Source organism: Bos indicus, chromosome 4 (genome assembly GCF_029378745.1).
Source record: "Bos indicus isolate NIAB-ARS_2022 breed Sahiwal x Tharparkar chromosome 4, NIAB-ARS_B.indTharparkar_mat_pri_1.0, whole genome shotgun sequence".
NCBI lineage: Eukaryota > Metazoa > Chordata > Mammalia > Artiodactyla > Bovidae > Bos > Bos indicus.
The window spans coordinates 81,346,291-81,368,798 of NC_091763.1; the positions used below are offsets into that span (position 1 = coordinate 81,346,291).

At 36.7% G+C, this 22,508-nt stretch overlaps 1 protein-coding gene across 4 annotated transcripts in view; it reads right to left on the bottom strand.

The window, feature by feature from the left end:
* Nucleotides 1-22,508, bottom strand: part of CDK13 (cyclin dependent kinase 13) — a 122,109-nt gene that overhangs the window by 72,191 nt on the left and 27,410 nt on the right. For all 4 annotated transcript variants that reach the window (XM_019958980.2, XM_019958979.2, XM_070787280.1 and 1 more), the window contains exons 2-5: nt 14,961-15,620; nt 9,523-9,693; nt 7,998-8,137; nt 5,935-6,105 (exon numbers count right to left, since the gene is read on the bottom strand). In XM_019958980.2, the coding sequence (XP_019814539.2) occupies nt 5,935-6,105; nt 7,998-8,137; nt 9,523-9,693; nt 14,961-15,620 (1,142 nt within the window). The remainder of the gene's footprint in view (nt 1-5,934; nt 6,106-7,997; nt 8,138-9,522; nt 9,694-14,960; nt 15,621-22,508) is intronic.

Below are 22,508 nucleotides of genomic sequence, written 5' to 3' on the forward strand. Positions count from 1 at the left end.
AAGCACTGTTCATTAGAACTTACTGATTTGATGGAAATATTCTATAGTCAGGAAGATGCACTGGAGAAGGGATAGGCTATCCACTCCAGTATTCTTGGGCTTCCCTTGTGGCTCAGCTGGTAAATAATCTGCCTGCAATGTGGGAGACCTCAGTTCGATCCCTGGGTTGGGAAGATTCCCTGGAGAAGGGAAAGGCTACCCACTCCAATATTCTGGCCTGGAGAATTCCATGGACTGTGAGTCCATGGGGTCACAAAGAGTCGGACACGACTGAGCGACTTTCACTTTCTTTCAACCTATAGCTTCACCATCCAAATTTTAGCCAGTAGTCACATACAACTATAGAGCACTTGAAATGTCGCTAATGTAACCAAGGAACTCAACTTTTAATTTTATTTAACTTTAATTAGTTTAAATTCAAATAACCACATTGCCTAATGGATCCTGTATTGGTCAGCCCAAGTCTTGAACTGGCACAGTGTGTGGAATGAAAAAAATGACCAAATCAATCAATAATCAATAATTCTCTCATCACAAAACCGATGAAATATCAGCATGTGTGCATGCTCAGTCATTTCAGTTCTGTCCGACTCTTTGTGACCCTATGGACTGTAACCCAGCAGGCTCCTCTGTCCATAGATTATGATCCACACAGTCAAAGGTTTTAGTGTAGTCAATGAAGTAGAAACAGATGTTTTTCTGGAATTCTCTTGCTTTTCCTGTGATCCAAAGGACATTCGCAATTTGATCTCTGGTTCCTCTGCCTTTTCTAAATGGAGCTTGTAAATATGTTAAGTTCTCCATTCATGTACTATTAAAGCCTAACTTGAAGGATTTTGAGCATTACCTTACTGACATGTGAAATGAGTGTAACTGCACAGTCGGTAATTTGAATGTTCTTTGGCATTACCATTCTTTGGTACTCGAATGACAATGATCTCTCCAGTCCTGTGGCCATTGCTGAATCTTCCAAATTTGCTGGCATATTGAGTGCAGGACTTTGACAGTATCATCTTTTAGGATTTGAAACAGCTCAGCTGGAATTCCATCACCTCCACTAGCTTTGTTCATAGCAATGCTTCCTAAGGCCCACTTGACTTCACACTCCAGGTGACATTTTGCCATAAGCATTACTAAACTGTTTTCTTGATCTTCAGGAAAACTCCAAATTAAAAAATTACTCAATTCTCTCATTAAACAAATACTAGTATTAAATGTAATATAGCTAACAATTTACACAAAGTAATTTTAATACTGGTTTGTTTATCCAGGATATTATGTTAATTTTAAACATGAAAATACTATTTTGCTATATTGATACTATTATTTCAGTCTTTGTTTTTAACCTGAATACTAAATATTTACATTTTGATATGGAGAGCAAATCTTGGGCTTCCCTTTGGTGGCTCAGACGGTAAAGAATCTGCCTGCAATGTGGGAGACCTGGGTTCGACCCCTGGGTTGGGACGATCCCCAGGAGGAAGGCATGGCAACCCAAACCAGTATTCTTGCCTGGAGAATCTCCATGGACAGAGCAGCCTGTCGGACTACAGTCCATGGGTCGCAGAGAATCAGACACAACTGAACGACCAAGCACAGCACATGGAGATCAATAACTGAAGTTTTTACTTTATACTTCATATAACTGTAAAACAAAAAGTCTCCTCTAATCAGAGAATTATAAACTGCATTAAAAATTTTAATTGAACATTATTAAATTCATTCAGAAAGTATTCTGTAAATTCATAATCCTCAGTTGAAAGAAGAAAATAACAAAGCAAAGCTTTTGCTGCAACATAATTCATAGCTTAGTTGACGTTATGAACAGGGAAGTATGCACACAAGAGTACTAAAATTGAAACAAGTAATTGCATCCCACCACAGAAACTAAAGATCTAGAGGTACAGGAAATGTTTTCTTATACCTCACATTAAAAATAAAAAGACTATAAAGGACAAAAAGTTCAAAGATTCCCTCAAAAATAATTTAAAAGAAACGGAATTGCTTAAAGATGAAAAAAGAATTAGGAAAAAAATTCAGAATTAGTCTCTCCTGCATTCCCTCAGTTAATTCAGAAAAAGCTCCTTTAGCCTCTCTGTGATCCTGTACAAAAATATACAGTGAAACCACTTAATGTTGTTTTCTTAAGGACACTGTGGTGGAAAGTGGGAAGACCGGCCATGTATAGTTCAGTCGTTCAGCTGTGTCCAACATTTTGCAACCCAATGGATTGTAGCACGCCAGGCTTCCCTGTCCATCACCAACTCCTGGAGGCTTCTCAAACTCATGTCCATTGAGTCGGTGATGCCATCCAACCATCTCATCCTCTGTCATCCCCTTCTCCTCCCGCCTTCAATCTTTCCCAGCATCAGGGTCTTTTCTAATGAGTCAGCTCTTTGCATCAGGTGGCCAAAGCACTAGAGCTTCAGTTTCAACATCAGTCCTTCCAAAGAATACCTGGACTGATTTCCTTTAGGATGGACTGGTTTGATCTTCTTGCAGTCCAAAGGACTCTCAAGAGTTCAATATCACAGTTTAAAAGCATCAATTCTTCGGCACTCAGCTTTCTTTATGGTCCAACTCTCAACATCCATACATGGCTACTGGAAAAATCATAGCTTTGACTAAATGGACCTTTGTCTGCAAAATAACGTCTCTGCTTTTAAATATGACGTCTAGGTTGGTCATAGCTTTTCTTCCAAGGAACCAACATCTTTCAATTTCATGGCTGCAGTCACCATCTGCAATGATTTTGGAGCCCAAGAAAATAGTCTGTCGCTGTTTCCATTGTTTCCCCAAGTATCTGCCATGAAGTGATGGGACTGGATGTCAGAATCTTTAATTTTTTGAATGTTGAGCTTTAAACCAGCTTTTTCATGCTCCCCTTTCATTTTCATCAAGAGGCTCTTTAGCTACTCTTTGCTTTCTATCATAAGGCCAGGTAAGGCCTCACTAAACAACACTCAGGTAGAGACCTAGAGAATGAGAAACTAGCCTTCAAACCGTGTGTGTGTGTGTGTGTGCGCGCGCGCGCGCACGTGCGCAAATGTGTGTGTGTTGGGGTCGGAGAGGTATTTGCCAGTGTAAAGAAAGGCTGCAGGGCAAAGAAGTACACTGGCCTATCTGACCAAACAAGCAATGTGACTTGAGTTTGGTAAGCAATCAGAAAAACTGATTTGGGCTGGGTTTGGGAAAATAAACAAGGATGTGATCCACAGATCAGAAAAAATATGAAGTCCAGGATACGTTACAGGAAAAGTACTATACTAACTTGGCTATAGTACAAGATTAATAAAAAACAAAATTTGTCAACACCCTCACTCATAAAATCTTAATTCTCACTACATAGTAAGAGAAATATTTCCCTTTAAAGGGTGAAGAAATAACAGGCTCAGAAGGGCTAAAGACCTTATTAAAAAGCTAAGTCTCTAATTTCAGACATTCCAACCAAAGTCAAACAGGTCTCCTTTCTACTACACTGTAAGAAATAATGAAAACTAACATGAAAAAGGCAATCTGGGTTGAAAGTCAGGCTAAGAAATTAGCTTTATTATGGGGAAAAAACTAATGAAAGTGATGTCAATTAAAAAGATGATTCTGATGATCTCCATAAGAAATACAGACTACTTTCAAACATAGGTTCCTTCCTAAGAAATGGTTACTATATATAACATCAATCATTTTTATACTTTGGTCCCTAGAAGAATAAGATAGTGGATGTGTATAGCTGTGGACGGGAGGAGGCTAAGAATCATGCTCAATCAGAACATACCTACTTTAACCTATTTTTTTGAAAACGAATTCTACTCTTTGAAAACCATTTATCAGGGTGTCAATCTCGGTTTCAAAATCTTACTCTGAAGATCTAAAACCTATTGGAGGGAGAGCATTTCTTTTACCCATCATATATCCTGTAATAACTACTTTTTAACTACTTCAAAAAGCACGCTAGTGTCTTTTCAGCTCTTTTTGCTAAAAGTCAACCATATACTACTATAGTTTATCAAAAAGCAATTTCAGGTTAAAATTTTTGCCTCCACACTTTTAGAAATATATATGCCTGCCATAAACTTTATTTGTAAGTTGAGGCATTTTAACATTAAAATTGTAAGGTAAATATAGTCTAACACTGCTACTATAAACTGCTTCTCAATCACTAAAAAATAAAGACTAAAAATTATATAGCATAGATATAGATATGCTAGATAGCATATTAAAAAGCAGAGATATTACTTTGCCAACAAAGGTCCGTCTAGTCAAGGCTATGGTTTTTCCAGTAGTCATGTATGGATCTGAGAGTTGGACTGTGAAGAAAGCTGAGCGCCAAAGAACAGATGCTTTTGAACTATGGTGTTGGAGAAGACTCTTGAGAGCCCCCTGGACTGCAAGGAGATCCAACCAGTCCATCCTAAAGGAGATCAGTCCTGGGTGTTCATTGGAAGGACTGATGCTGAGGCTGAAACTCCAGTACTTTGGCCACCTCATGCAAAGAGTTGACTCATTGGAAAAGACCCTGATGCCGGGAGGGATTGGGGGCAGGAGGAGAAGTGGATGACAGAGGATGAGATGGCTGGATGGCATCACTGACTCGATGCACTTGAGTTTGGGTGAACTCCGGGAGTTGGTGATGGACAGGGAGGCCTGGCGTGCTGCAATTCATGGGGTCGCAAAGAGTCGAACACGACTAAGTGACTAAACTAACTAAAAATTATATATTGAGCCCCCCCCCCAAAGCAAATATTACTAGTGAATGCTTTACGTGTAATACTGGTACTAAGTATGCTTTGACATTTACTTAGGTGACTCAAAAACCAGTAAGGTAATACATGTAAAATAATTCAACACAGCTATTTTTAAAATAGAGTTTGACAACCAAACTGAAAAATGGCAGAAGACATAAATAGACATTTCTCCAAAGAAGACATATAGGTGGCCAACAGTCACATGAAAAGGTGCTCAACATCACTAATTAGTAGAGAAGAGCAAACCAAAACTACTGTGAGGTACCTACCTCATACCAGTTCAAAATGACCAGCATTAAAAAGTCTACAAATAACCTGCTAGAGAGGGTGTGGAGGAAAAGGTTGTCCTGCACTGCTGGTGGGAATATAAGTTGGTGCAGACACTATGGAAGATAGTATGGAGGTTCCTCAGAAAAGTAAAATAGAGTTACCCTATGATCCAGCAATCTGATTCCTGGGTATATATCCAGACAAAACTACAATTCAGAAAGATATGTGCACCCCAATGTTTACAGCAGCACTATTTACAACAGCCAAGACATGGAAACAACACAAATGTCCACTGACAGATGAACAGAAAAGAAGATGTGGTGTATATACATACCACTCAGACACAGAAAAGAATGAAATAATGCCATTTACAGCAACATGGATGGACCTAGAGATGATCATACTAAGTGAAGTCATACAAAGACAAATATTATATGCTATCATTTACATGTAGATCTAAAATGTGACACAGTGAACTTACCTACAGAACAAAACAGACTCACAGACATAGAAAACAGACTTGTGGTTGCCAAGGAGGAGGGGAGACGGGGGACAGAAAGATTGGGAATTTGGGATTATCAGATGCAAACTATTATAAATACAATGGATAAACAACAAGGTCCTACTATATATCACAAGGAACTATAGTCAATATTCTGTTTATCATCACATGAAATTCATATCAGAATATGGAAAAGAACATATATAAATGTAAAACTGAATCACTTGTCTATACAGCACAAATTATTACAACACTGTAAATCAACTATAATGAAATAAATTTTTAGAAAAAAATTTAATAAGTTTGATATTAAGGCAATGGTTTTACTGTACCTAATAAATACTTAAATAATCAATACCAAAATATATAAATTAGCAACATCATGAATACAGAGCTGATTATATAAATATGCACACATACCTTTATCCTTCTTAAAGTCCAAAGCATCTTCTTTATCGGTCACTATTTCCTTCATATTGATAATACTCTGGTGGGTAAGCTGCCGGAGAATTTTAATTTCTCGAATTGCTGTAATAGGAAACCCTTCCTTTTCATTATCCAGGCGCACTTTTTTTAAGGCTACCATTTCTCCTATTAGAAAAGTAAGTAAAATCAGGTTACCAACTAACAAAACCAAATAACATTTTAAACTTTTATTTTTTTCTTTTTGGCTGCGCCAGGCAGTTCATGGGAATCTTAGTTCCCCAACCAAGTATCAAACCTATGCCCCTGCAGAGGAAGCTTGGAGTCTTAACCACTGGACCACCAGGGAATCCCCCTATTTTTAATTCATAATTTCAGTTCCTACCTCTTGAAATTACAACCCACAAAATATATTTTGGTTTCCAATATACCAAATTATAAATTTATGGTTCAAAAAGTCTCTGGTTAAATAAATTATGGGGTATTTATCAAACTACAGAATACCATGTAACTGTTAAAAAGGATACAGTAGGTCCAAATGTATTGTTATTTTATGATAAGATGCATAAATGAAAAAAAGCAAGATAATGAGGGTTGATACATTACACTGCCATTTTTTTTTTTAAATGAAGAGGGAACACTAAATATACACCTAATTTGCTTATACATATATAAAATCTCTCTAAACAGATGCAAAAACTCTGGACATTAAACAGATAAGAAGATATGCTCATATATATTAACTTGTCCAAAGATGCACAGTTATCTAGTACTGAAACTGGGATTCAAAATCTGGTTTAGCTGTCTCCAAACTATGTGCTCTTCCCTCAATACTAAATGATTTCATAATTTACATACAACTAAGTTGTATGTAACAGATGTAACTAAGTTTTGTAACAGATAATCTAAGTATTGAAGTGTTAGTCACTCAGTCATGTCCGACTCTTTGCAACCACACAGACTGTAGCCCGCCAGGCCCCTCTGTCCATGGGATTCTCCAGGCAAGAATACCAGAGTGGGCAGCCATTTCTTTTGCCAGGGGATCTTCCCAATAGGGACTGAATCCCAGGTCTCCCACTTGCAAGTGGATTCTTTACTATCTGAGCTACCAAAGAAGCCTGGTGTGTGTACTGAAACACACACACAGAAATCCTATTTTAAGAGAAAATTCACTATAACAAGTTTGTTCATTCCACTTCTTCGTAGGAAAAAAGAAGAATTCAGTACTTATAAATTTTCCAAAGGAAGGACATTTTTACTTTTAATCATTAAAACTTAGTTGATTCTTTTAAACAGAACTCTAAAATACAGTATGATTCCTTGCTTTATAATTCAATTTCTTTTGATAATGCAGAATCATCTTTATAAACATTACTTTATTGCTGCATGCTATAACTGACTTCAAAGTTTCTATGCATAAGGTAGTCTCCCTTATACTAAGTGGCCTCAAACATCTATACTATTTTATATATTGGTTTATATCAACAAGGAACTATAAAAATTAAATACTGGTTCTAAGCACTATTTATTAGTAAAATATATGATGACCTCTAATATAATTACTTTTTCCTCTGCTCCAAGACTTTTAAAACTTTCTCTCAGGTGACTCATTGCAATCTGAAAGACTACACTGCTAAATCTGGCCCCAAATAAAGGATAATTTCTACAGAAAAATAACTTGGGGGGGGGGGGGGCAAAATATAGGTGTCACATAAGTCTTAATAGAACAAAATTTACTAATTAAGGTCAAGGTACTTTCCATCTGATTATTAACAACATAAAATTTTACTGAACAAAAAAATCTAAATCCCCCCATATTACACAACATAAATACTAAAAAAAAAAATTTTTTAACATATATATGTATACACCTTGTTACCTGAACTCATATCTTAACGTTAGTCTATATATAAAATGAAACCAAAAACAAGATGAAACAAGAGCATGATAAATTCAAGTTTAACTTTTTCCTGAAACTTCCTCAAGTTATACATTAGAAGAGAAACACAAATTAAGTACATTCCATAGACCCAAAGATCCAAAATACTTGGCATTCTTACCAGTGTCTTTATCCCTGGCCTTGTAAACTTGTCCATAGGTGCCTTCTCCAATAATTCCGATGATATCAAATTTATCCACGCAGCGTTTTCCCCAGTCAATATCTTTCTCTTTGATTTCACCAAAGCGAGGCCCACATATTCTATCAAATATAGTTCTGAAGTTTTTATATACAATCAAGCAAACTGAATAAACTATTTAATACGCAGTATCCACCCTCCACCCAATTTTAAATCTTTTATTTCCCCTCACCTTTGTATATTAGTGATCATCTAAGACAAGTAACACTATGAGTTGGTACTATAAATCTTCATGAAAGTCAAGTTATTATTTCTGCATACTGACTTTCCTTCTGTAGACTAACAGAATAGGAAAGAGAAGTAAAGTGTTTATGAAGGACTTTCAGAAATACAATGTAATTTTTCAGTGAGTGGACCAAAGCAACACCAGTCCAAAGAGTCAAAGCTCTCTAATCAACCACCAGAGTGTTTTCTTTTTCCTTCACTGACAACAAATCTATACGTACTTGCTTTCAAAAGTCAAGTTTAAAAATCCGAAAATTACCACAGATCTAACTATAAAGCATATTAACATATAAAGCATATTGAGACTTATGGCTCAATAAAACTATCTTAAAAACAGAAGCACCAGAAAGACTTCAGTCAAGAGAATATAGAAATATTAATATAATCATCCCTTAGGAATCCACACTTTTTAAAAAGTGTGCATTATGTATACAACAAATATTTGACACTCATCAAGAAGATATGTAACTCTGTAGTATTTTAATATTCTGGCAGGTAATAGTATTTAAGTAATTAAGCTACAATACTCAAGGAGAGACTATTTTAAAAGTTTTCTAGCTTTCTACTCTACACTAGAAAATCACTTCATATTCTTATACTAGACACTACCTGAAACAGCAATTCTAAAATCAGATCTAACTCAAAGGCTTACTCACACTTTTCTTTGGTTAAGTTAAAAAAAAAAAAAAAGGAATCGTTCTCTTCTCCTTAACTGACGAACAGGTTACAAGGGAAAGAGTTATCTCTAGGCACTTACTTGAAGCTAATTTAGGATACAGATTTCAAACCTTCTTCCACTCCACCTCTTGCAAAATGAAGAATATATTAGTTATGGGAGCAAATGGAGCTAAAAGGAAAGGAAAACATAGCAGCTTGCCCATTTCTAATTTTGTTTGGGCTCACTGAATGCTGACTTCCACCTTGCCCAATTTCAATATTTCTGTCTTTAAATATATTAATTATAGAAGTTTTCTTCAACACATATAATATCCCAAGAAATCAATACATTACAAACTGAGAAAAAATTGTGGTTTTATTAGTCACTTTAAGTAAGAACTCAGGCAATTATGAAAAAAATTTTCAAAGCTCCAATAAAATTTATTCATATACTTAAGCTGAAAAAATACACTTTTTTAAAGTCTTAATTTTATATTTTATAATTTTTTTTCTGATGATAATCATCTCTGGCCAATTTAAGAGCAGGTAGAAAGCAAGCACATACTTAGGCCTCCTTTTATTATGTAACTGTGTTGCTGTTTTCTTTTCCTCTGGACTCTTTGAGAGATCATCTCCTCCTGGTAGCTCAGGGGGCAGTGGTAAATCAGCAAGTAGACATCGCAGTTTCTTTTCTACTTCTTTTTTAACCGCTTTTACTGAAATATTTCCTCGCAAGCTAAAAAGGAATCATGAATAAACACAGAGTTTATTTCACTGAGAAATAAAAATACATTTATGAAATATGCAATGGCAAAAGACTAGTTTACTTTCCAGCTATATTCAACTGCAAAATACAAAATTTAGGAATAAAAATGATACAGAATTATATTTTAAAAAAATGGAAAACTAAGAAAAATATGGAATTCAGTTACTAATAATGTATGAATATTGGTTCATTAATTGTAACAAATGTACCATACTAAAAACACTGTTAGATGTTAATAATGAAACCGAGTGCAAGGTATATGGTAACCCTCTGTAATATCACTGTAAATTTTTGTAAATACTAAAACTGTTCTTTAAAAATGTTTCTTTTTTAATGATACAGAATTACTATAAAACTATAAATTAAAACTTAAAGCCAAGCAGTCATGCTTTACAGGAAAATTCATTAGTTTTAAAGCATTTGGTTTGATTCTGGTAGAGAGAGAAAAAGCCATTTTGTTGTAAGAAATAAACCACATGCTATTATTTATCTTGCCTATTTAAATAACCCCAGGGAACTAATTTAGGGCTTCCCAGGTAGGTCAGTAGAAAAGAATCCACCTGCCAATGCAGAAGATGCAAGAGACCTAGGTTTGATCCATGGGTCAGGAAGATCCCCTGGAATAGTAAATGGCAACCCACTCCAGTATTCCTGCCTGGAAAATTCCATACACAAAGGAACCTGGAGGGCTACAGCCCACAGGGTGGCAAAGAGTCACACAGGCCTGAGCACACACACAAAGAACTGATTTAGCTTCATTCCTTTTCCGAATAAATTTTTCTTGAATTGGACAATGATTCTTTTTTTTAAAGTTTTTTTAAGATTCTAGTTTATCAGAATTACAGTTGAAAATTAAGCTCAGTTTTATACTTTTTATGAATATATTAAGGGCTCTGATTTTTTTAAGTATATGTTAACCTGGTAATTATTTTAAACCTCCCAGACATTACAAATATAACACATTGGAATAGAATCTTAAAATGATAATAAAATTTGGACTTCACATACTTCCATTTTATATATAGAATTTTATTTATTTATTTTTGGTTGTGCTGGGTCTTTGTTGCTGCATGCAGTTTTCTCTACTTGCGGCAAGCGGGGGCTACCCTGTTGTTGCGGTCCACAGGCTTCTCATTGCAGTGGCTTCTCTGATTGCAGAGCACAGACTCTAAGGTGCTTAGGCTCGGTAGCTGCAGCTCCCAGGCATAGAGCACAGGCTCCATGTTGTGGCACGCAGGCTCAGCAGCTCTGTAGCATGCAGGAGTTTCCCTATCAGCGATTGAACACTGTCTCCTGCACTGGCAGGTGGATTCTTTACCACCGAGCCAGTAGAGAAGCCTTACTTCATATACTTTCATGACAGTTATGAGTCCCAGAATTTAAAAAATCTAGTGAAACTAAACTGCTGTAGTCAGAAATGACTACTGATGTTAACAACTTGTCATTTTACTTAATTATCACTTCTCCTACTTACGTTGAACATTAATATTATTGTACAATAAATATATGGATCTTTTAATACCATCTGATAAAAACTATCAATAAAATTATGACTTTTCTTCACAACACCAAGTTACTTACTAGAAGGTAACCTCTAATAGGGAAAAAAAGCTCAAAAGGAAATTGGATTGCAGTTTTATTTCTATAGTAATGATGTCATGCAACCTACTTTTCAATTTTAATGTCCCACCATTTAACAAATATTCACTGTACATATCCATGTGCTAGGTGTTACATAAAACACTACAGTTTAACAAGAGAAAAAAATTCACAAAAACATTAAGATTCAGTTCTTCTCAGAAAGCAGCTTTCAGTCTTTTGGAAGACATCAGTAAGCAGCAGGATACAGTACTACACACACTGATTTCCAGAGTAATATAGGAAAGGGTAGCCAACTCAAGACTGAAAGACAGTAAAAGCTTTTTTCTAGAAAAAGTATCACTTGAACTGTCTGAAAATAAATCTATTTAAAATAATTTATTTAGAGAACTGTAGTCTCTAACTCATAATTAGACTTTAGTCAAAAATTCGCTTGTACAAAAACAACATGAGGGAGGAGAGTAGAAGTCTTATTTTACTTACAATTTAGCATGTAAAAGACTGCCTATATTCAAATACATCATTATATGAACTATTAAATTCAGCAAGGCTCCAAGACTTAAGAGAAATGAAATATTACTTCCCAAGAATAACACTATATAATTTAAAATATATTAGCACTGAATACTTGCAATAACCAAATAGGATATGTAATGATTTTTTTTTGTTTCCATATACTACAGTAACAAAAAACAATAAAATGCCTTAACAAGAAATGTATAAGATCAAGAGAAGAAAATTAAAACATGACTGATAAACATAAAACTAGACAAGAATGAAGAAAGAAATGATGTTTTCATATGGGAAGTTCCAATTCTGTACAGCTGTCAGTCTCCAAATTAATCACTGCATTTAATCAAGTCCCAAACAAAAAATCAAGCAAGAGAAATCAAATGATTTAAAATTTATCTAAGAATAAAGGAAAAAATACCAACACTGGGCCCAAATTCATTCACAGCAGCATTGAAGTTGAGGCTGAAGGGTTGGGTTGTTCACTAAGCAGTCATTTACTCCATCCCTTCACTTTTACATTACCTGCCCGTGTCTAATTTTTATATATGGCACCAGAAATCAGTGAGATAGAGTATTCAATAAATGATGTTAGCAACAACTGATCTATTAGTCCACAAGGTGGTGGACGAGAGTGGACAATCAGACCATGTCTTTCTCCCACGTACAATAAACAGAAACAAATATCTGTGAGATGTGAATCAACCTTTAAAAACTTTTTAAACCTGTAAGTTTTAATGGAAAAATGACAGATCCAAATACATTCAAAATGGAAAACATTCACACAGCCAAAACAAGTTAAGTCTCAAAGACAAGCAACACACTCTGACAGGCACAGATCAAGATCCTAACATAAGGGGTACCTATAAATCAATTAAAAAAATAATAATAATCTTAAGGAAAAGTCAGCATAAGACCTGAACAAGCAATTCACTGGAAAAAATAAATAGCCAACAAATGTTCAGAAAGATGCTATATCTCAATAATCAGAAAAAGGCAAAATTAATCACATATTTTAAAGATTTTCAATATTTCAAAATTGGCAATATTTAGTGATACTGAAAACATTTTATATATTTGGCTACATAAATTGACACACAATCCTACTAAGACACAATTTGGTAGTTTCTATCAAATCTTTAAATGTGGATATTTGACCACATAACTATCCACATAAATTGCTCATGTGTACATAAAATATTAATGTATAAGGAGTGTTTAATAGAAAACAATTATAAATCTAAATATCCATTAATCAACAGCAGAATAATTAATAAGAAAGTGATGCATCCACTTCCATGTGTTGGAATACTGAATCTATCTCTACCAACATGGAAAGATCTCCAATACATTAAATTTCAAAAGAAGAGAGGAAGAATATTATTATAACTGGTATGATCCTCATTTTTTAAAAAAGATGATTAGATGTATACATATAGTTAACAGTCCATCTTATGATTTCAGAGAGAAATAGATTCCAGGGCTGGGAGAGAAAGTTCAAAGTGAGTTTTTTTTGGATGGGAAGCAAGACTGCACTCCAAAATAAAAGGGGTCATATCAAAAGGACAAAGAAGTTGGCTTAAAGGAGCTCCCACTCGCCAAATTTCAGACAATCATATTTGGAACAACAAAAAGAAGAGTGGCTGTAACTGGTGTTAAATCAATCTTTGGCCACATATGTCAGTAGTAGTACTCAAGAGTCTTAAAAAAGTTCTATATCCTTGAAACATACAAAAACATTCAAAGCAAAAAAGAGCAGAGACACAATAAAAAAAGTAGACAGCAAAGAAGGAGAGTCAAAAAAAATTTTAATGACCAAGTATGGAATGTGCCACCATCTTATTAAAAACAGATGCACAAAGAATACCCTTCTTAATAAGCAGTCACCACCTGGGCACATATCCTGAATTCTTACCAGTAAAATTTACCCCTATAGCACATATGAAGAGTAAAGTAGAGAATACCTAGTCTCACTGGTCCAGAATCACTAGATTCTCAGCAACAGGCTTATTTTCTTACTGATGAAGTGACTCAGTTCTAGACTCATGCCTCTCTGTGCTGGGCAACTTATTCCAGGACTCATCAAAACTATAAATCATTACTGTTATGTCCCTTCAGTGTTCCTAACAAAAACAGTCAAACCTGCAAATATCACAATTAGAAATAGTATAACTAGATAACACCTGACTAAACTGGATGGGGTCCCTTCAGCAACATTTCTGATTGTACTAAAAATACAAAAGGGCATGAAATTATAATTTATTTTTGTTTAAATTACAAAACTTTCATAAAGCTAGCCAAAGTGAGTGCTTGAAAGACCTGCCCACATGGCATTTTTATCAACTAGTTTTCAAATTCCCTAAAGATGCCAGCTAGAAAAATTGCCCATAGAGTTGTTTTTTTAACAAAAAGGGGAGTAGGAGTTATAATTTCTTCATAAAAATAAAAATGAAAAAGGTCAAGTCAATAGGCAAATCACAAGCAGCAGCAAGTTTCCATCCGAGCACAAGTTGAGAAACATTCCTAGGACTGCGTTTACATTTAGTCATTCTTACCTTCATCCTCTTTAAACTGTTTCAAAATAAAGTACTAGCTACACCCCCAACAACAGAAATTTATAAATAATTTAAAGGAAAGCATTAATACATTATGACATTTCTGTAACATGTAATTAATCTCTAGCTGCAAAAAATTAAGTCAATAAAAAACTAAAAAATCATATATTCATAAAGGGACCTTTATAAGGCCAGTGAAAACACTTAGAAATAAGCAAGATAATATGATATTATCACCCAGGACAGATTCTATTATAAAATGTCCTGTCTCTGATAACATCAAAGAATATCAGCCAAAGAAAATACTGACATTTCTAATTTCCAAACTCAAACTGAAACATACATTATATCCCATGACAATGGCAATTTTTACCTGGAATTCTTAGCATAAGCTATAATTTTTTCATCCTATAAGCAATATGCTTCATTTTAAGTTGTATACCATAAAGAAAATTAATTCACTTACTAAACAGTCTTTCATAAAGTTTCTTGAGGGAGGGGTCAAATAATCTGTCATTTCAAACTGAGATTTCTGTTTCTTTAACCAGTCACAACAAACCTTTTTGCACTCACCTATCGGCATCTTTATCTTCAGGCAGCATGGGAGGCAAAGGTAAGGGTGGTAAGGTAGAGGTCACTAAAGCCACGTGTTGCTCCTTCTCCTTGGCTCCTATGCTTGGTGTAAGTGGTTTCGTTTTCTCTTTAAGAGATACTGGTTCCTCCTTTGTAGCAGCAGATTTACTCTCCTTTCCAACTACAACTGCTTTCTTGGTGGCTTTATCTACAATCAAATTATTATCCACTTTTGTTACCTGAAGAGGTGGCTTTGTTTTTGCCTTGTCATTTTTTAAAGTTCCACCGCTTGAGGGAGAAGGTGCATGCTCAGTTTTAAGTTTCTTCACATCCTTCACATGGTTGGTTTGTGATGCACTGGCACCAGTTTCTGTGTTCCCCTTGGTAGGTGTAGAAGTGCTGGCAGTTTTGGCAGCTTTGGCAGCAGCCTCAGCAGCCTTGGCTGCTTCTGCGGCCTTAGCGGCCTCTGCAGCGCGTGCTGCCTCTGCAGCTCGTGCTTTCTTATTCTTGTTCAATTCAGCTGCCAGGCTACTCTTCAGAGTTAGTGTGCTAGGAGAAATGCTAGAATGACGACTTCTGGATCTAGACAATCTATGCCTGCTACGGGATCTTGAATGCCTAGATGAATATGGGCTTCTGCTTCGTGATTTGGCAGACCGTCTGGTGGAAAATAATTAAGATTTAGTCAGTAATTCAGAAAAGTTCAATTTGCAATATACAAAACTGCTAACTTGAGCCTGTAAATTAAATAGTAAGTATTTAATTTCAAAATCACAATACAGTTTTTGTGAGAGAATTTTTAAAAAAATAAAAAGTGCTTTTAAGTAAAATATCATCTAGTGGCTATACATTTCCTGAAAACAGAGTGAATGCTTGATTCTGGTCTGGTCTACTAATGCTCAAAGGTAAAGCTGGATTAAAGCTGGATGAGAAGAAATACAGTAAGAATTAGGAGCAAAAAATATGAAAATACAATCACTGCTGTCTCAAGAAAATAGAAGCAGTCACTAAGGATACATCAATGGTAGACGTGGGAGAGTGAAGTCTGACCAGTCTTTCACCAGGGAGATAATTTCTGCATCTCAAAAGCAGTTCATCCATAAGTTCAGAAGCAAGCAGTGCTCTGTCTACACCAAGAATGAAAAGAGTGAAACTTCTCATTTGACAGTAAGTAAAAAAAGTCTAAATCCTGGGAACTACTGAACAATGACTGTTCACTTCTCAAAAATCATTGAAGTAAAGAAAAAGTCGCTCCATCGTATCCAACTCTTTGCGACACCATGGACTATACGGACCATGGAATTCTGCAGGCCACAACACTGGAACGGGTAGCCTTTCCCTTCTCCAGGGGTTCTTCCCAACCTAGGGATCAAACCCAGGTCTTCCACATTGCAGTCGGATTCTTTACCAACTGAACCACAGGGAAGCCCAAGAAACTGGAGTGAGTAGCATATCCCTTCTCCAGCAGATCTTCCCAACCCAGGAATCGAACCAGGGGTCTCCTGCATTGCAGGTGGATTCTTTAAAACTGAGCTAACAGGAAAGCCCCCAAAATCACTGGGAAACACAAATACTAATGTATATTCAAAAGTATGGTGGCAATCAAAGTTCTTATGAAACAAATGCAGCACGGCAACAAGAGAAATAAAGCTGAGCTTTTCAAATTCACACCTTATCAAAACTTCTAAAAAATACAAGACCAAGGCACTACTGCAGTACCTTGTTACGGCTCACTTAATGACCACATCAACCCCAGTAAAGTATCTGCAGTTTAGAGATAAGAAATTGAATCTAAAAGTTTACCTTAAGTCAGTCCCCCTCTGATTAGTAGTTGTCCTGGTTATTATCTTACTGCCATTACCCCATCCCTCCAATATTCCTCTGCCCCACTCTGCGCCGAAAGGAAGCAGACCTGAACAGCACCTCCTCAGTTCCAGTGCTGTCCATCACTGGCAGAGAAAAGCTGGATTACTTCTTTCCAATTCCCTCCTTCTTACTGGTCATATTTTCTGACAGACGCTGTGTCCCTTTATCACCCATGGCTCCTGTCAGGTACCCACTTCTTCACAGCTCTCACTAGGCTCTAATGACTCTATGCCTTCCTTGCCCTTTCAAGCTTCCCTCTGTAACCAGTGAAAACACATCCTTTGTCATTTTCGTACTCCATCCCTATCCCTGTTCTCCTCCTGAACCATCTGAGCTGGATTCAGTCATCTTCTAGAACCCAACTGCATGCCAGGTATTAAAACCAGACCTTTTGATTCTGAACTAGGTAAAGTCACATTCAACACATTAACACACTACTGCTCAACATTCAGAAAACTAAGATCATGGCATCCGGTCCCATAACTTCAGGGCAAATAGATGTGGAAACAGTGGCTGACTTTATTTTGGGGGGCTCCAAAATCACTGAAGATGGTGATTACAGCCATGAAATTAAAAGACGCTTACTCCTTGGAAGGAAAGTTATGACCAACCTAGAATGCATATTAAAAAGCAGAGACATTACTTTGTCAACAAAGGTCCGTCTAGTCAAGGTTAAGATTTTTCCAGTGGTCATGTATGGATGTGAGAGTTGGACTATAAAGAAAGCTGAGCACCGAAGAATTGATGCTTTTGAACTGTGGTGCTGGAAAAGACTCTTGAGAGTCCCTTGGACTGCAAGGAGATCCAACCAGTCCATCCTAAAGGAGATCAGTCCTGGGTGTTCATTGGAAGGGCTGATGTTGAAGCTGAAACTCCAATACTTTGGCCATCTGATGCAAAGAACTAACTCATTTGAAAAGACCCTGATGCTGGCAAAGATTGAGGGCAGGAGGAGAAGCGGACAACAGAGGATGAGATGGTTGGATGGCATCACTGACTCAATGGACATGGGTTTGGGTGGACTCTGGGAGTTGGTGATGGACAGGGAGGCCTGGCGTGCTGCAGTTCATGGGGTTGCAAAGAGTCGGACATGACTGAGTGACTGAACTGAACTGATGGAGACAGTTCTTACTGAAATCAAAATATTGGGATTCAGTAAAAAAAAGCAAAGAAACTCCTAAGAACCTATAATTAAAATGGGAAGAGAAAAGGAAGAACTGGAAATTTTTGTTTATAACTGGCATTCATGTTATTATATAATATATAATATATATTATGAATACATTTTACAATTCTAGTATGAAGACAAATAATGGTTAGATTTAGGATAAACTCAATACAAATTCAACTTCTCCCTCGTTCTTTCAGAAACATTTTAAAATGTACAGAGGGCCAATTAGTGTTCAGTGCTGAGCTAGTGTTTCAAACTCTATACTTTGAGGTAAAAGGGAATATTGGTTTAGAAAACACTTTAACAGTTATGGTTAAATACTCATATACATCAATCATTAAAATCATAAATGAGCTTTTAACTATTTATGGAAATGAGGGAAATGTTTGGTTAAATATAAACTAATAAGCTGGTTATAAACTATCTCAGATAACTTTAATGTAAGAGCCAAAAGTGTCATATTATGAAACATGCAGCCACACTTTTAATTTCCTCTGCCTTCAGAATCTTGGACCTCAAAGTAAGTCTGCTATGCCATGATTGTATGCCCTCATCAGATACTGAGCAGAAGAAGAAAGGCACACAGCAGGAGACAGCAAAGAAACTGTCATCTCATCAGAGGTAATAGCACAGAACTTTTCTTAAATTAACTTTCCTATACTTGTTGTCAGTTCCATATAGATAGAAATTATACGTAAGGACGGAGGTTCGTGACATTGTACAGGGGACAGGTCAAGATCATCCCCATGGAAAAGAAATGCAAAAAAGCAAAATGGCTGTCTGAGAAGGCCTCACAAATAGCTGTGAAAAGAAGAGAAGCAAAAAGCAAAGGAGAAAAGGAAAGATATATGCATCTGAATGCAGAGTTCCAAAGAACAGCAAGGAGAGATAAGAAAGCCTTCCTCAGCGATCAATGCAAAGAAATAGAGGAAAACAACAGAATGGAAAGACTAGAGATCTCTTCAGAAAATTAGAGATACCAAGGGAACATTTCATGCAAAGATGGGCTCGATAAAGGACAGAAATGGTATGGACCTAACAGAAGCAGAAGATATTAAGAAGAAGTGGCAAGAATACTCAGAAGAACTGTACGACCCAGATAATCACGATAGTGTGATCACTGACCTAGAGCCAGACATCCTGGAATGTGAAGTCAGGTGGGCCTTAGAAAGTATCACTACAAACAAAGCTAATGGAGGTGATGGAATTCCAGTTGAGCTATTTCAAATCCTAAAAGATGATGCTGTGAAAGTGCTGCACTCAATATGCCAGCAAATTTGGAAAACTCAGCAGTGGCCACAGGACTGGAAAAGATCACTTTTCATTCCAATCCCAAAAAAAGGCAATGCCAAAGAACCCTCAAACTACCGCACAATTGCACTCATCTCACACGCTAGTAAAGTAATGCTCAAAATTCTCCAAGCCAGGCTTCAGCAATATATGAACTGTGAACTTCCAGATGTTCAAGCTGGTTTCAGAAAAGGCAGAGGAACCAAAGATCTAATTGCCAACATCCGCTGGATCATGGAAAAAGCAAGAGAGTTCCAGAAAACATCTATTTCTACTTTATTGACTATGACAAAGCCTTTGACTGTGTGGATCATAATAAACTATTGAAAATTCTGAAACAGATGGGAATACCAGACCACCTGACCTGCCTCTTGAGAAACCTATATGCAGGTCAGGAAGCAACACTTAGAACTGGACATGGAACAACAGACTGGTTCCCAATCAGAAAAGGAGTATGTCAAGGCTGTATATTGTCACCCTGCTTATTTAACTTCTATGCAGAGTACATCATGAGAAATGCTGGACTAGAAGAAACACAAGCTGGAATCAAGACTGCCGGGAGAAATATCATAACCTCAGATATGCAGATGACACCACCCTTATGGCAGAAAGTGAAGAGGAACTAAACAGCCTCGTGATGAAAGTCAAAGAGGAGACTGAAAAAGTTGGCTTAAAGCTCAACATTCAGAAAACGAAGATCATGGCATCTGGTCCCATCACTTCATGGGAAACAGATGGGGAAACAGTGGAAACAGTGTCAGACTTTTATTTTGGGGGGCTCCAAAATCACTGAGGATGGTGATTGCAGCCATGAAATTAAAAGACGCTTACTCCTTGGAAGGAAAGTTATGACCAACCTAGAATGCATATTAAAAAGCAGAGACATTACTTTGTCAACAAAGGTCCGTCTAGTCAAGGTTAAGATTTTTCCAGTGGTCATGTATGGATGTGAGAGTTGGACTATAAAGAAAGCTGAGCACCGAAGAATTGATGCTTTTGAACTGTGGTGCTGGAAAAGACTCTTGAGAGTCCCTTGGACTGCAAGGAGATCCAACCAGTCCATCCTAAAGGAGATCAGTCCTGGGTGTTCATTGGAAGGGCTGATGTTGAAGCTGAAACTCCAATACTTTGGCCACCTCATGCAAAGAGTTGACTCATTGGAAAAGACCCTGATGCCGGGAGGGGTTGGGGGCAGGAGGAGAAGGGGACGACAGAGGATGAGATGGCTGGATGGCCATCACTGACTCTATGGACATGAGTCTGAGTGAACTCCGGAGCTGGTGATGGACATGGAGGCCTGGCGTGCTGCCAACTCATGGGGTCACAAAGAGTCGGACATGACTGAGCAACTGAACTGAAATGAACGGAACTGAAACTTTACTTAAGAAAACAAAGATAAAACCCCAACACAAGTAACTCCTCTAGCATATCGATTAGTCTCTTCTGCCAAGAATCTGTATAATGAAATTATCGGAAAGACAAAAAATGTTTGATTTATAAAAATCGTATTTCAGAAAAGATGTTTTTATGGTATTGGATCTCTGTACCAAATGAAGTTCTTCTAGACACACTCTCCTTTCTTATCCAATTCTATATTGCTTCAAAGTTTTCTTAACTTTTGCAATTTTCTTCTAGACACACTCTCCTTTCTTATCCAATTCTATATTGCTTCAAAGTTTTCTTAACTTTTGCAATTTTCTATCCTAGTAAACTTGTATCCTCTAAGATGTTTCATATTTGGTAATAAGTATCAATTATGTATTTACTGTTTATGTGCATGCATGCTAAGTCTCTTCAATTGTGTCTGACCTTTTGCTATCCCATGGACTATAGCCCACCAGGCACCTCTGTCCATGGGATTCTCCAGACAAGAATACTGGAGTGGGTTGCCATGCCCTCCTCCAGGGGATTTCCTGACCCAGGGATGGAACCTTCGTCTCCTGCACTGCAGGCAAATTCTTTATCACTGAACCACCGAGGGAAATCCTCACCGTTTATAACAACACATTTGGGGAATCTAAAATTAAATAAAAACACAAAACTCAAGTTTAGGTCTTTTTTTTTTTTAACTGATGATCTAATACTTCAGTCAAAGTAAAGAGGCTGAGAGAGAAGTGGCTCAATATAAAGTGGATCGAATTAGAGAAGTAAGATGATATAATGAATTATATCATGTTACAAAAAGAACTTAAATGGATGATAGACAGCAATTCCATGTTTTACAAATATGGTTTTTCTTTTTAAAAATGGTTTTTCTAATTTTTTGCACTGTAAAATTTACAGTGAACACATATTACCTGTTTCTTGTTTGCTTTTAATGTTTTATAAGAGCTTACAGAATCTCTTTAGGCGTCCCAAATTCATACAACACAAAGCAGAACTAGGATTTAAAAAAAAAAAACCAACTGGTTAGTGCTCACTGTTAACTAGATTAGAGTTTCTTAAAGAGCATGGTGTACTGTTCACTTCACTATGTCACCCAATCTTTCCAAGACTCTAGGTCTTCTGAAATTGTATGTAATTAGCAAAGAATGATTCTTAAAAACTTTTACCGTAATAATATGAAATCCCTCATTACATATAATACAGAACAGCAGTATCCAAAAGAACTTTCTGGGATGGTGGAAATGGTCTAGACATTTGATGTCTATTAGAGTAGTAACTATTCACAATATTGAAAGTGAAAGTCACTCAGTCGTGTCGGATTCTTTGTGACCCCATGGAATAGTTCATGGACTTCTCCAAGCCAGAATACTGGAGTGGGTTGTTCCCTTCTCCCAGGGTTCTTCCCAACCCAGGGATCAAACCCAGGTCTCCCGCATTGCAGGGGGATTCTTTCCCAGCTGGCTGAGCCACCAGGGAAGCCCAAGAATACTGGAGTGGGTAGCCCACCCCTTCTCCAGCAGATCTTTCTGACCCAGGAATTGAACCGGCATCTCCTGAATTACAGGCAGATTCTTTACCAGCTGAGCTACCAGGGAAGAACCCATTCACAATATTATTTTGGCCTAATTTTACATGCTAGTAGTTTATTTTACATGCTAGTAGCTATGTCCATTCAAAAACTTGTCTCTAAGCCCCCTAAAAAGGTATGAAATGCTTCCCATGCAAGAATGGTTCAACATATACGTGAATTAAGAAATGTGATACATCACATTAATAAAATAAAGGATAAAAATCATGTGTTTGATAAAACTCAACATCCCTTTATTATAAAAATT